This window comes from Bidens hawaiensis, unplaced genomic scaffold, assembly GCF_021521415.1.
Source record: "Bidens hawaiensis isolate Kalapana, Puna unplaced genomic scaffold, B.hawaiensis_p1.1 tig00035875_1, whole genome shotgun sequence".
Lineage (NCBI taxonomy): Eukaryota > Viridiplantae > Streptophyta > Magnoliopsida > Asterales > Asteraceae > Bidens > Bidens hawaiensis.
Genome location: NW_027496236.1, coordinates 130,896 through 144,445, shown reverse-complemented (window position 1 = coordinate 144,445; position 13,550 = coordinate 130,896). Strand labels below are relative to the sequence as shown.

Genomic DNA, 13,550 nt, shown 5'->3' with positions numbered 1-13,550 from the left:
ATAGCGTCGTCAATACCATCAACGAACTCAAGCTCCGTCATGAACTGTTGTTGCTCGTTAACCCTCAATCCGCAACCATAAACGGTAATTGAAATATGTATTTAGTTTGTTTTTGATCCATTAACAAAAACTTAAGCCAATTTTAACATACCATGAATGAATCAACGGATTTAAGATCTATACCATGAATGAATCAACGGATTTAAGATCTAGGGTTTGTAATTGAATTTGGGTGCTGGTTGCGTCTGCATATATTTTTCAGAACTGGTAAAACTAACAAACTAACACACCGGCATGGTGGTTGGTGTGTGAAGGATAAGTCACGGGAACCGGTCCAGGCGCGGGTTCGAACCCCCTGGACCCGGTTTTTCATTTTAATTTTATTTTGCTGAAATCTTTGTTTTATTTTTATTATAATCATAATATAATATTAAATAAACTTTGTTTTAACGAAACTGAACCTCGAAGTGTTATTTTGGCATGGCTTTGTGTCATAAGTATGTATACTCATATACACATAAACATACATATATATGCTTATAACACTATAAAATGAATATTATTTTATTTTTTTATTTATTTATTCATGTTTATTTATTTATTAATTATTTATAGTACTAAAACGATCTAGTTCAAGGGTCCGAACAAAATTCTCCCATGGTTTATGTACATCCGAATATTTTTATAATTAATATTAATGCTTCACTAAACACATATATATTGTTTAATTATTAGTAAAATTCGTTTACTTAAAAATTATAAATATGAATAAAATATATCACTTTTGGTAATTACCAAATAATAGTATTAACACAAATAATAATAACAACAATTATAATAACAATAAATAATGCATCTAAACCCTAAACGACTCCCATATATTTCAAACCGATTAAAATACAATAATGGCATTGAAACTAATAATATCTCATGAAATCTCAAATTGTTATTAATTCTTTTCCTCGTTTAATACTATCCTTATAATTAGTTCGTTATAATTAATTAACGCTATCATTAACAATTAGGCGATTTTGTTTACGTATTCCGAGGAGCGTTACAACGGTCTATCTTAACTTATATCATCATCTCATCCTCACTAATCCACTCACTAAAGGTAAGTAATTTACATCCCCCTTTTTACCGTTTTACATTTTGGAGGCGTTATGTGTTAAATCATTTTTCACTACAATTTCACTATTTGCGTTATATGATATTGCTCAATTAGTTATACATGCAAATGTGACTATGTGTTTATTTTATGTTTTAGTGGTTGGTATCTCATCCTCATCCTCATTAGTATGATCATACGCCGTCGAAATAGCTCGCTATCCATGGGATTCGAGTAAAAAGACAACTTTTATATTATTGTTATATTGTTGTTATGCTAGTTGTAGTATTTCATATTATCGCAAGGAATTGTCATTTTTATATTATATGTATTCAAAAGAACCGTGATTACTTGCTCAACTTTATGTTGACAAACTATGTATTTTCCCGCATGGCGCAGGTAGCTATATTGGATGAAGAAATAAGGGATTAAAGAGTAGTTGGACCTTAGGATGCATGATAAATTAAAGACTATTGTTATGTTTATTTCTATGAAACAATGTTTGTGCTTTTGCGTACTCGAATAATATGAATGTAATAATTTAGATATTGACACGTGGATTTATTTTAATGTCTATTGAGCTATGATACAATTATGTTGCGCCCCGGCATATTCCGCCGTAGGTTGGGGTGTGACATTCCTTATTTTCATCTAACTTATAACTTATAAACTTTTTAAAAATTTAATAAGGTGTATAAGGTGCTAGACAAACCGTAAGGCCTTATGGATTTTAACTTATGAAAATAACAAAATAAATGGGTTTTAAAAAGTTAGAAATATTTAACTTATTAAGTTAATAGATTTGATTTAGTTATTACACCCCTGTAAATCTCAAGACCCATTACCCTCATTTTTAGGGGAAAAAAAGAAAGTCATTTTACACCTAAATAAGCAATCCCAAACACAAGTAACGTTCAGGTCTCGTTCATAAGATTTACCGGGTTTTTTATTTTACCTCTAACCCCCACCTGGATCAAACAGCGTTCCAGTTTTGGAGATCAACAACATCCTGAATGACGAGGAGGTTACTTACTATCAACGGCCTTCAGATCCCTCAAACCCCATTCCCATAAATCACTTCCAATTTCATCATCAAATTCTTCATCGTCGGAATCTAATTGGTCCGTATATCTCATCCTCTCAACCAATCCCCCCATCAAAACTTACCTCGGCGTCACCAACAATTTCTCTCGCCGGTAATTGTTTGTCCATTCAATTCATGTGATTTGTTAATTAGGTTCTAGGGTTTTTACCATTTTTAGAATATGGATATGGTCGGGTCGCACGGGCCGATTTTGAAATGGATTCGGGTCAAAACGGGCTCTTGTTGCCAGATTGATTCAAACCAAATTGAACCTTTTTTATATAGGTTGGTTTTGACCTGAACCCATTTTGACCAAGATATTATGTGAAACATTAACTTGTTGTAGTTGAATGATAAAAAAAAATTAGGTCCCACACCATATTCAAATGATAACAAATTTTTGTTATTAGTATATTACTAATGTATGTATTAGACACTATTGCATCAAATTAAAGGATATGTTCATGATTTAATGTAGATGTCTTGATTTTCTTATACTTGATTTCTCTTTTGCAGCTTGAAACAACATAATGGTGAAGTAAACGGTGGTGCGAAAGCAACACAAGCTGGAAGACCATGGCTTTGTGCGTGCATCGTTCAAGGTTTTGAAAGTAAAAGTGAAGGTAAACATCTAATCCGTTACACTTTTCTGTTATTATTATGCAAAAAAGTTTACAAGTATATATGCACACACATATGGACTCGAGTCTTGTTGTGCTTTTGCTTACAAGTTTATGATCACAACCATTAGATAGATGTTTGAATTTTAACTCATTTACTTATGAATGAGTTGATTTGACTTCTTGTATTATATTATGTGTGACGGGTCAGACGGGCAAAAAAAGATTAGCTAAACATAAAGTTGAAATCATTTTTTGATATTAGATATGCACACTTCATCATCATCATCATCATCGTACTCAGTATATCCCACCAATAGCAATGCTATGGTAGGGTCTGAGGAGGGTAAGATGTAGACAGTCTTACCTCTATCCCATAGGGATAGAGAGGCTGCTTCCGGTGAGACCCCCGGCTCGATAGTAGTTTTGCATCAAGCCTTGGACATAAGGCACATAGCACTCAATCATCAGGGACACCGGCTGATTGGTGCATGTGCCCTTGTCTTTCGGCTATCAACGCCACCACATGATGCCTGATTAACCTTCCGCCACTTTTAACGTTATTTTCACGAGATTAGTAAAATAACGTCAAAATTAGTGCACTTTTACTTTTGCCCACCCGAGGGTTCACACATATATACATTATATGCGCGCACCGCAAGCAGGGCGTAGATATGCACACTTGTGGTGTGTATTTATTGATGATCAGTAACATCTAACATTAGTTTAATAATGTTTTGTTGTGTTGCAGCATGCAAGTTTGAGTTTAAATGGAAGAGTGTGTCGAGTAAAATGACGCGTAAAAGGAACATGAAGGACGATAGCGGGCTTCATTTGCTGCAACACAGAAATGCAGCACTGCAGAAAGTAAAAGGTTCAATTGATTGCATTAACTTAGAATTTGACTGGAAATTAGAACTACTCTGATCTCTCTGTTTCTGTTTTCGTTTTTTATATATACAAAGTTATGAGTAGGAATGTAATTGCATACAATAATTTAACTATACATGTTAAAATGACCCAACCCGTTGTAAATTTACCAAAAGAGGAGATCTTTGGTTTTTTTGTATCTATTTTACCTATAAAATAATGTTTATTTCAACTATGTACCAGCTAATGAACCCCCTTTGTGATTGGCCATACTAGAGGGTAAGTTTAAATGTGCCAAACTCGAAGCCCAGCTCATTTTGATTTTTGAATAAAGGGAAATTCCCAAATGAGCTTGGTATAGTTTGAACTCTTTTGTCTAAAAGAGTCTGGCTCATGAGTAATTATATATGTATAAACTTATTTTTTTTATAATTATGATTTAACATATATAATAGTTAATACTACTTGTGTGTAGTTATATATTAGTTATATTAATTAAAATTATGTAAATTACAGGCTTCAGGCTTGTTTAGGATTGCTAGCCTACTCAAGCTTGAGCTCATTTATCAGATGAACTTCAATTTAGGTTCTGCTCGAGCTCGTTTTTGGCTCTGTTAGAGACGGGACACTTTATTTCTCTGTATACAGTTTATGAGTTTTAACAATTCTTAAGTGACCATAAGAAAGAAAACACCCTAAAAAGCCCAAAAAACCATATATTAATTCACACATTGTTTTACATGATCAAATTTCGATACATTTACTTTCCGGGGACAAAGTTTGTAGCATAAGCCCAGGCATTGTTGGCAACAGGATCCGCGAGGTGGTCAGCCAAGTTCTCCAATGGTCCCTTTCCGGTCACAATGGCTTGAACAAAGAACCCGAACATAGAGAACATGGCTAGTCTACCATTCTTGAGCTCCTTCACCTTCAACTCAGCAAATGCCTCCGGGTCATCAGCAAGGCCCAACGGGTCAAAGCTACCACCGGGGTATAGCGGGTCAACAACCTCACCCAACGGCCCACCAGCAATTCTGTATCCCTCAACCGCACCCATCAAGATCACTTGGGTGGCCCAAATGGCCAAGATGCTTTGTGCATGGATCAAATTTGGGTTTCCCAAGTAATCAAGCCCACCTTCGCTAAAGATTTGGGACCCGGCCTTGAACCACACGGCCTCACCAAACTTAACACCGTTGCGGGCCAAGAGCTCTGGGAAGACGCACCCAAGAGCCCCGAGCATGGCCCATCTGGAGTGGATGACCTCAAGCTCACGGTTCTTGGCAAATGTCTCTGGGTCAGCAGAAAGCCCAGCAGTGTCCCAACCGTAGTCACCTGGGAATTCACCAGTAAGGTATGATGGAGCTTCACCAGAGAATGGGCCCAAGTACTTGACACGGTCTGGGCCGTACCATGGGCTTCCTGATGGTGCAACCTTCTTGGGTGCTGAGGTTTTCCTCATGGAAACCCGTCCGTTTCCGAAAATTTCAGAACTGGATGGAGCGGTTTTCACGGCTTTCCCGGTGAAAGGAGATGAGAGAGCCATGGATGAAGCAGCCATTGAAGTACGTAAGAAGTAAGAAGATGTGTTTGATGTTTTGAGTTGTGAAGATGCAGGCAGTTTGGGAGTTCATTTATAGGGTGAAAGGGGTAAGCCTTTGTTATCTTGAAATATCTCTATCTCCATTGTGATTGGTTATACAATATCTCTTTGTTTTAATCACAAATTTATTCTATAAATTCTTCTAATCAAATTGCCTTATTTTAATTCTTTTATTTTCTAAGTAACATAATCAATATTGTGAGCAGATGACAAGGAATTAATCTTTTAGGTCTAATTATTTATAATTATAATTTCTTTTTTTTTATTTCTTTTTTTTAAATGTAGATTATAGATTATATTGTTACATATCTGGCTATAAAGCGTTTACACCTGGCAGCTCTGTAGTCCACAAGTCCTGAATATTCCACCAATTTGATGGTAAATTGCTAACCATGGAAATTATAAATTTTACTTTCTGAACGGCTGGAAATAATAAAATATCATATGTTTTGGGTCACATTTTTGTGTATGCCGTGGATAATTCTCATGCAACAATAACTTGTAGTTTGTGGCTTTGTGCTACATTTGTTTACTAATGCACCATTACCCATGAGAATCAATAACTTTGTAAAAATTTATGTTACATGCAGTTACGAAAAGCTTGGTTTGTGAGTAGTTTTTCAAGTTTCAGCTCGTTTATTATTAGTTTATTAAGAAAAAAAATGAAAATGCATTTATAAAGTTATAAATATAGTGTTTATAATTTTTCATTTATATTTATAATTATAATGTATATATAAAAACAAAAAATATATATTTTTAGGTTAATTTATTAGAGTTTTACATTGAGTAATTATAATTTTATAACTTTATGTTTACTAAAATTAATTAATAATAGGCTCGTTTATACTCGGCAGTCTACTCGAGATCGTTTATTATGCAAACTTTTTTTTAGACTCGACATTTAATTTTGATTGATTCAAGCTTTTAACGAGCGATCTGAAGTAGCTTATGAGCAAACTTGCTTGTTTACACCTTCAAACCAGTCTACCTTTGACCTCTATAGTCACATAATTCTTAGAACTGAATGAAAAATTGAAAATACAAGTAGCTAATTTTCCGGATAGAAAATCTCTTATGGAAACAAAAAATATACACATGTCTTGTTTGGATTGGTTCTTTAAAATTAGCGATTGAAGATATCACTGGCCAATCAGAATCAAGAAAGAGATATTGGTGATAAGAAAACTTAAAATCAACAATACTATTTATACCACCTTCAATAACTCATAAAACTCAAGCAGTTAACCTCCCTCAATAACACATTTTCTCATTTCAATGGCTGTTTCATCCATGGCTCTCTCATCTCTTTTCACCGGCCAAGCCGTGAAAACCGCTCCATCCGGTTCTGAAATTTTCGGAAACGGACGGGTTTCCATGAGGAAAACCTCAGCACCCAAGAAGGTTGCACCATCAGGAAGCCCATGGTACGGCCCAGACCGTGTCAAGTACTTGGGCCCATTCTCTGGTGAAGCTCCATCATACCTTACTGGTGAATTCCCAGGTGACTACAGTTGGGACACTGCTGGGCTTTCTGCTGACCCAGAGACATTTGCCAAGAACCGTGAGCTTGAGGTCATCCACTCCAGATGGGCCATGCTCGGGGCTCTTGGGTGCGTCTTCCCAGAGCTCTTGGCCCGCAACGGTGTTAAGTTTGGTGAGGCCGTGTGGTTCAAGGCCGGGTCCCAAATCTTTAGCGAAGGTGGGCTTGATTACTTGGGAAACCCAAATTTGATCCATGCACAAAGCATCTTGGCCATTTGGGCCACCCAAGTGATCTTGATGGGTGCGGTTGAGGGATACAGAATTGCTGGTGGGCCGTTGGGTGAGGTTGTTGACCCGCTATACCCCGGTGGTAGCTTTGACCCGTTGGGCCTTGCTGATGACCCGGAGGCATTTGCTGAGTTGAAGGTGAAGGAGCTCAAGAATGGTAGACTAGCCATGTTCTCTATGTTCGGGTTCTTTGTTCAAGCCATCGTGACCGGAAAGGGACCGTTGGAGAACTTGGCTGACCACCTCGCGGATCCTGTTGCCAACAATGCATGGGCTTATGCTACAAACTTTGTCCCCGGAAAGTGAAATATTTGACATATAAAGTTCCTTGTAAATTAATGTTGAATATTCACATTGTTGCTCATTATTAATGAAAAAAGTTTCAGTTTCATTAACTTATATTTTCATTTTCCCATCCCAACTGTTATGCAATTCGATCCAAATTTTCAAAATATATATGAGTAACTTTTGTTAAAAAATAACTCCAGGTTTGAGAATAGCTATCTTTGTATCTTTAAATAACATTTTAACAGGATTTATAAAAACTTACAGATTCGCCTTACATTTTTGATAGAACAAACAGGGAAGTAAGGATAAGTTTGTCAACTTACATATGACAAACTTACTTCCTAAGCAAAAAACAAAACAATTGGGAGTTGATTAATTAATTAATTAGTTATACCAATTATTTGCTAGAAAATTATGTCTACTTTATGGTTTTGAAGACCTGCTATGGCCCTTTTGTAAAGAATAGTGCCCCTCAAGTCTCTAAACCAGGCTTAAATTTTTTTAAAAATTATCAGGCTGCCAGGCATTGGTGGACCATATCCGCTAATGTATGTGACTATGTTAGCAACACAATCAATTGATGATAATTGCTGTGGTTTTCGATCTATACGAAACCCACTGCACCTCTATACGACATACCTCTTAAGCGCCGCTACACATTGTCACGTGGAAAATTGTTGTGGTTCTCGATCTATTTTTGCCAATGTTGCAGTCTACATCGTGCTTTTGTGGCCACTGCCAATACTGTTGGCTTCACTAGATTTTTCCAACTTTGAGAGGCATAATTTGCTGCTCTCCACTACTGTCGGTCGTGGTCAATGAAGTCAATCGCGGCCTCTCTTAGTTTCTTCGGGGTAATCTTTATAGAGCCTTCGTCACTGTATTTAGTGTTAAAATATTCGTGACTCTATCCCCCCTAATAGTATAAGATTTTATCCCTCAACAGCTAGCTATGCAACTTGGTCATCAATTAATACGCAGCGACGCAACTCTCACCCAACCCAAATACAATTAATGTGGAAATCGAATATGTGGGTGGGAACTCTCGTGTTAGTATCTGGGACAGTTCCCAATTTGGTTAGTCGACCACTCAAAACACAGTATATGGTCACTGCAATCGATCAACCTTTCAGATAGTCATGCCTTTCTTGCACAGACAAATCACGTAGAAGTTGATTTTCAAATAACCAAATTGTTGACTTCTTTAGAAAGTCATTGCTAACACCTAGGTTTCTTTCTTACAACCTAGGCTACACGTCATTCCCCATCCTTAACTTGCAGGGGATATCGATACCAGATCACTTATATATACCAGATGATATCTGCATATAACTAAAAACTCTATCTATAGAGGTATATATAGCCATATTATGAACACAATCAATGTACAATGAGATCTCTCTTTTAACTATTGTCATTTGTCAACACATTGAAATGAAGGGGGAAGGGCAAGGTGGCGATGAAATTTCGATAACTCCTTCAAGCATTTGAACCACCTTCTTCATGGATGGCCTTAGAGACGGATCCTCTTGGATGCACCATATCGCCACCATCACCAGTCTCTCGACCCTCTGCATGTCATTCTTTGCCTCGTCCTCATTCTCGATCAACTTTTCCAGCTTCCGTTGTTTGTAACAATCATACGCCCAATCTGTTAGAATGATTTCTTCTGCGTTCTCACTTTCCGCCTTGACGTTCTTTCTACAACAAACAATCTCTAGTAATAACACCCTGTAACTATAAACATCCACTTTCACTGTGACGGGCTTGCTCCTAAACCATTCTGGTGCTACATATCCTTTTGTACCTCTAATCATTGTTTGAGTTTGATCACTCATTAGAAGTTTTGCTAACCCAAAATCGGATATCCTGGCTGTAAAAGATTCATCAAGAAGTACATTGTGTGGCTTGATGTCACAATGGATGATTTGTGTGGTACATTCTTCATGTAAATATGCAATCCCTCTTGCTATCCCAATCGCCATTTGTACCCTCTTGTTCCAGTCTGGCTTTGATATCCCGAAAACAAAACTTGCAAGTGTCCCATTGCTCATAAACTCGTAAACAAGGAGCCCGTTTGGACCTTCTTCACAAAACCCTACGAGTCTAACCAAGTTCTTGTGATGTGTTTTCGCTATGACACTTGCCTCCGTTTTGAACTCCTTATCACCTTCTACTAATTTTTCTAGTTTCTTGATGGCTACTATTGACTTTGAACCCAAAGATGAGTTTGTGATAACACCCTTGTAAACAGTTCCAAATGCGCCTCTTCCTAGCTCTTCCCTAAAGCCATCTGTTGCATCTTTTAGCTCTTCAAATGTGAAAACACGCAAATTAGTCTCTAAAAGGCTTGAACTTGTATTCAGCTTCTTGGTCTTTTGGTACGAGGGAAAAATAGCAATGGAACTTGCCCCGACAAGTACAAAATTTAGAAGCAAAGAAGATCCTAAAAGTATTGATAGAACTAGAACCAGTCTTGACTGATCCTTCTCATCCCCATTCACCTTCTCCAAACCATTGTCCCAAGATATGTTATTATTACCTTTTGATATCTTAATAAGAGCCTTCCCGTACGTATCCCTCTCGTTCCTCCCATTTGAAAGTGGCAACTTTTTCTTCCAGCATATTCCATCTTTTATAACCGCAACAATACAGTTGCAATCCCCAAAACAAGATCGGTTACACTCGTCTTCACTCGATAAGGGAAACCGCTCATAATTCTGTGAAGAAGGCCAAAATGCATTGTTGATTGGCCTCATCTCATAGGTTTCCCTAACCTTTTCCAAATCGTTTGCATCACAAATTTGAGCAATCTCTTGCTTGCATCCCCCATACGGATTACTAGAATCAAGAAGCTTAAACCCTGGTAAACAAACACATGACGGCCTTCCATAAGAATCTAGCGAGCAAATGCTATTAAATCCACAAGGTCCTCTTCCATAATCACCGGTGGAGCCCACACATATGTTCTGTGGCTCATACCAAACACTATGCCACGCTTCATCCCAGTTGACCCCGTCACGTGGAGACTTTGGGTGCGAATACAGCATGAACAACCCGTCAAAATCAAGTGTTGCTCGGAAGTAATAATCTCTTGGGGACTTCATATTATGGGATGTAAGATTGATTAAACCTCCATTCCTTCTAACAACATATAAACCACTGGTTTCATTGAAAACTACTCGATTCCCTGAGTTCATAACATTATTATCATCAGCAGTCTTACTACGATAATATGGCTCGTAGGAAACACCAGATGGGCTAGAAACAACTGCGAGAACAAGATCACCTTCTGGAACTAAACGCAACTGATACCTTCCAATATAAAAATTAGTTCTTGTTTCTCTTGAAGACAATACACCATTAATCTGGAGCTCTTGAGTAGGCAAGATTGTATCAGCGGGATGATCAAAACTCTGCCATGGATACCTATTACTGGAAGTGCCATCTGCCAGAATAAAGTTGCCAGAATCAAGCAATGAAGCGTAGGACGCGTTAGTACTCTGGGCCTCCCAAATGGTAGCCCCATTAGGGCCTGTCAGCTTGAGTTGTCCACCGAAGGTGAGCTCAAGTTTCGATCTTTCTTGTGCAAGATTGTCTCCATTGGCGTACCATACTATAGTTTTATCTGGTATTTTGTCAAACCAAATTGCCAATAAGTAGAGTTTTTGATTATCAAGACGATGAAAACCAATCGCAAAATCACCCGAGGGTGGTTTCCATGAAGAACCGCGGTTGGGTGAAGCGAGAAGAGTTGAGCCTAAGGGGATTCTGGAGATGGTTTGAGAGTGTGTTGGGATTACTTGAAATGTGAAGATACAAAATAGAGAGAGAAGGTTATAGATGTATATTTGCATGGAAGCCATTTTCATTAAGAATGAGAATTTGGTGTGCTTTTGAATTTGCTTATATTGAAAGATTATATATGGATGTGAGGGAATAAGCTCCCAACATATTGCAGGTGACAGGACTGACCAAATCAAAGCATGGTTGAATGACTGACTATTAACATGCTATTTTTTTTCAAAATTCAAACCCATTTTTCAACACAAAAGAAGTCATGATCATCCTAAACAAGAATTAAACACCATTAATTAGGCCATTTTCCTCGCTGTGTTGATAACGACTCAAACCAAAAATCTTGAATCTATAATATTGTTTAATATTATGGATGCAGAAAAATCTGCAAATTAAATTATTTAACTTCTGAAGTCTTTTTGAGGAGTTAATTTGACTGGACTTTTATGCAGTCTTCCTTAATTTTACACGTAGCCCCCACAAGAAGCCATGTATTCCTAGCCAATTTGATCTCTCTTTTTTCCTTTTCTTTTGTCTTTTTTAACGTTTGGATTTGTACGCCGTAAGGCTTCGGCTCACTAATCATCATTACCCAAGTTTAAATTATATGACGGATTTCAACCGCTCCAATCTTTGAAGCTTTCGGATATCAAACTCGAGGTCCAAACGGATCAAGTAAACGAACACACGAGATATTGGAGTGATTACCCTCGACTCTTTTCATATAATCAAACGAACTTCACAAACATACAAAGAAAGAGACTTCTTGGCACACAATAAACAATAACTTAGACCCCTATATATAGTTTTACTAAACTTGCTCTCCAAGCCAATTACTAAACTTCCTTTCCAAGACGAAACCTTTCTTGAATCTATTATAATCAATGTTTTAAAAACAGGTTATACTGGATTTCAGTAAGGCAACCGGTTTGCTAAAACATCGTACCGCCGGTTGTTAAAAAATACTGGTTTAAACCAATAAACCGGTTTTAAAACTAAGAGATTTTTGATATTTTCGACGGCCCATATTTTTTAAAAATGACTTTTAACCTAGTGGATAAAACTAAAACGAGTAAACACTGTAAACTACGATTTGTTAATCAACCAATTTTGTATCCTTCAAATGCAAGGTTGGTTTCTTTACATCTTTTGTAATTGATTAATTTCATATACAAAGTACAAACATTCTATTTGACTTGATCATTGTTTATGCGTGATATTTGGTTCTTGTATGATGTTTATTAGTGTAGTTTAGCATTATTATATGAGTTGAAGTTGCATTTATATGAAATTTCGGGGTAAACTATTCAACCCAATTGAACTTCCCGAGACATCCCGGTTCAACCAGTTTTACCATTTTTGAACTTAATCTGGTACGCGTAAAATACCGATTTTAAAACATTGATTATAATTCAAATAACTAAAATAAAACATAACAAAATAAACCATTCACTCTATTAATAATTTAAGATTAACCTTCATTCACCCCCTTAATCTTGAATTGTTCAGCTTATTTTTGTGCCGCCAAGGTCTTGAATTCCCAACAGCACTCTCAACTCTTCAAATTTAATCATTGGTTTTTTTTACACTTTCTTTTCAGTTGTTTGTAACAAACCTAGTTAGCAGGTTCTTCACACTCATCATTCAAACTATCCACATTGATCTCATATACAACTTCATTCTCCATGTTCTTCTTTCTCACTTTTCTTTTCATTCTTTCCTTATCAAAACTTACATATGGGTTCTTTCTTTCTTTGTCAGACTCTATCGGGCCTTTCATTCCGGCAATTCTTCTCAACCTATCATTCGGTTCTAACTTTTCGTCAACAAATGCTCGATTATTGACTTTAACATAAGGTTTTAAATTTGTAGACATGCCAACTGCATCATTCCTTTCATTTGGTACCATATCATTTCTCTCTTCATCATGATCAGTAGCAAATTTCTTGCTTTGTTTCTGATAACATATCTTAACAGTTTTCTCATCTTCAAGGTTGTTTAAGTCAGAAGAACATTCCTGAAGATTCACCATCTTCTCTTCTTGTTCTGAATAAATTCTCTCTTTTTCTTCATTTAATCTTTCTTTCTCTTCACTTTCTAAAAGAGCTTGCAAAGCTCTTCTTTCTCTGCATCTTCATGGGCTTCCTTCTTACGTGCTTGTTCTTGTTGAACAATAGCATCCAACCTTTCTTTCTCAGTGATCTCATCTAATCTTTCTTTCTCAACTGCTTCTTGAGCTGCTTTTTCATCTTCTACCTTTCGTACATAATCAATTCCAAGAAATTGAATTCAAAGCACACCGTACTCCCTCTGTCTTCATGTTCACATCTTTTTCTTACTCTTTCATTGGGCCTTTCGCCTCCTTCGAAGTAAAAACTCTCCAGTGAGACCAGATCAGCCAGAAGC

At 36.9% G+C, this 13,550-nt stretch overlaps 4 protein-coding genes across 4 annotated transcripts; 2 read left to right on the top strand and 2 right to left on the bottom strand.

The window, feature by feature from the left end:
• Window positions 1-1,331: 1,331 nt before the first annotated feature.
• On the top strand, window positions 1,332-3,739 carry LOC143587791 (uncharacterized). Its single transcript, XM_077068978.1, has 4 exons — window positions 1,332-1,342; window positions 2,158-2,304; window positions 2,709-2,815; window positions 3,564-3,739. The coding sequence occupies exons 1-4, from the start codon at window positions 1,332-1,334 to the stop codon at window positions 3,737-3,739; spliced, it is 441 nt and encodes a 146-aa protein (XP_076925093.1).
• A 703-nt stretch (window positions 3,740-4,442) lies between these two features.
• On the bottom strand, window positions 4,443-5,243 carry LOC143587776 (chlorophyll a-b binding protein 16, chloroplastic-like). Its single transcript, XM_077068962.1, has one exon. The coding sequence runs from the start codon at window positions 5,241-5,243 to the stop codon at window positions 4,443-4,445; it is 801 nt and encodes a 266-aa protein (XP_076925077.1).
• A 1,269-nt stretch (window positions 5,244-6,512) lies between these two features.
• On the top strand, window positions 6,513-7,453 carry LOC143587775 (chlorophyll a-b binding protein 3C, chloroplastic-like). The gene has a single exon (XM_077068961.1). It carries the CDS (start codon window positions 6,564-6,566, stop codon window positions 7,362-7,364), a length of 801 nt encoding a protein of 266 aa, XP_076925076.1. The 5' UTR covers window positions 6,513-6,563; the 3' UTR covers window positions 7,365-7,453.
• A 1,314-nt stretch (window positions 7,454-8,767) lies between these two features.
• LOC143587790 (G-type lectin S-receptor-like serine/threonine-protein kinase LECRK3) lies at window positions 8,768-11,212 on the bottom strand. The gene has a single exon (XM_077068977.1). It carries the CDS (start codon window positions 11,210-11,212, stop codon window positions 8,768-8,770), a length of 2,445 nt encoding a protein of 814 aa, XP_076925092.1.
• Between the last annotated feature and the right edge of the window lie 2,338 nt (window positions 11,213-13,550).

Coding starts and splice junctions, on each gene's coding strand:
- LOC143587790 (XM_077068977.1), bottom strand. CDS start 11,212: ATGGCTTCCATGCAAATATACATCTATAACCTTCTCTCTCTATTTTGT.
- LOC143587776 (XM_077068962.1), bottom strand. CDS start 5,243: ATGGCTGCTTCATCCATGGCTCTCTCATCTCCTTTCACCGGGAAAGCC.
- LOC143587775 (XM_077068961.1), top strand. CDS start 6,564: ATGGCTGTTTCATCCATGGCTCTCTCATCTCTTTTCACCGGCCAAGCC.
- LOC143587791 (XM_077068978.1), top strand. Junction 2,305..2,708: donor ACCAACAATTTCTCTCGCCG/GTAATTGTTTGT, acceptor TCTCTTTTGCAG/CTTGAAACAACATAATGGTG. Junction 2,816..3,563: donor TTTTGAAAGTAAAAGTGAAG/GTAAACATCTAA, acceptor GTTGTGTTGCAG/CATGCAAGTTTGAGTTTAAA.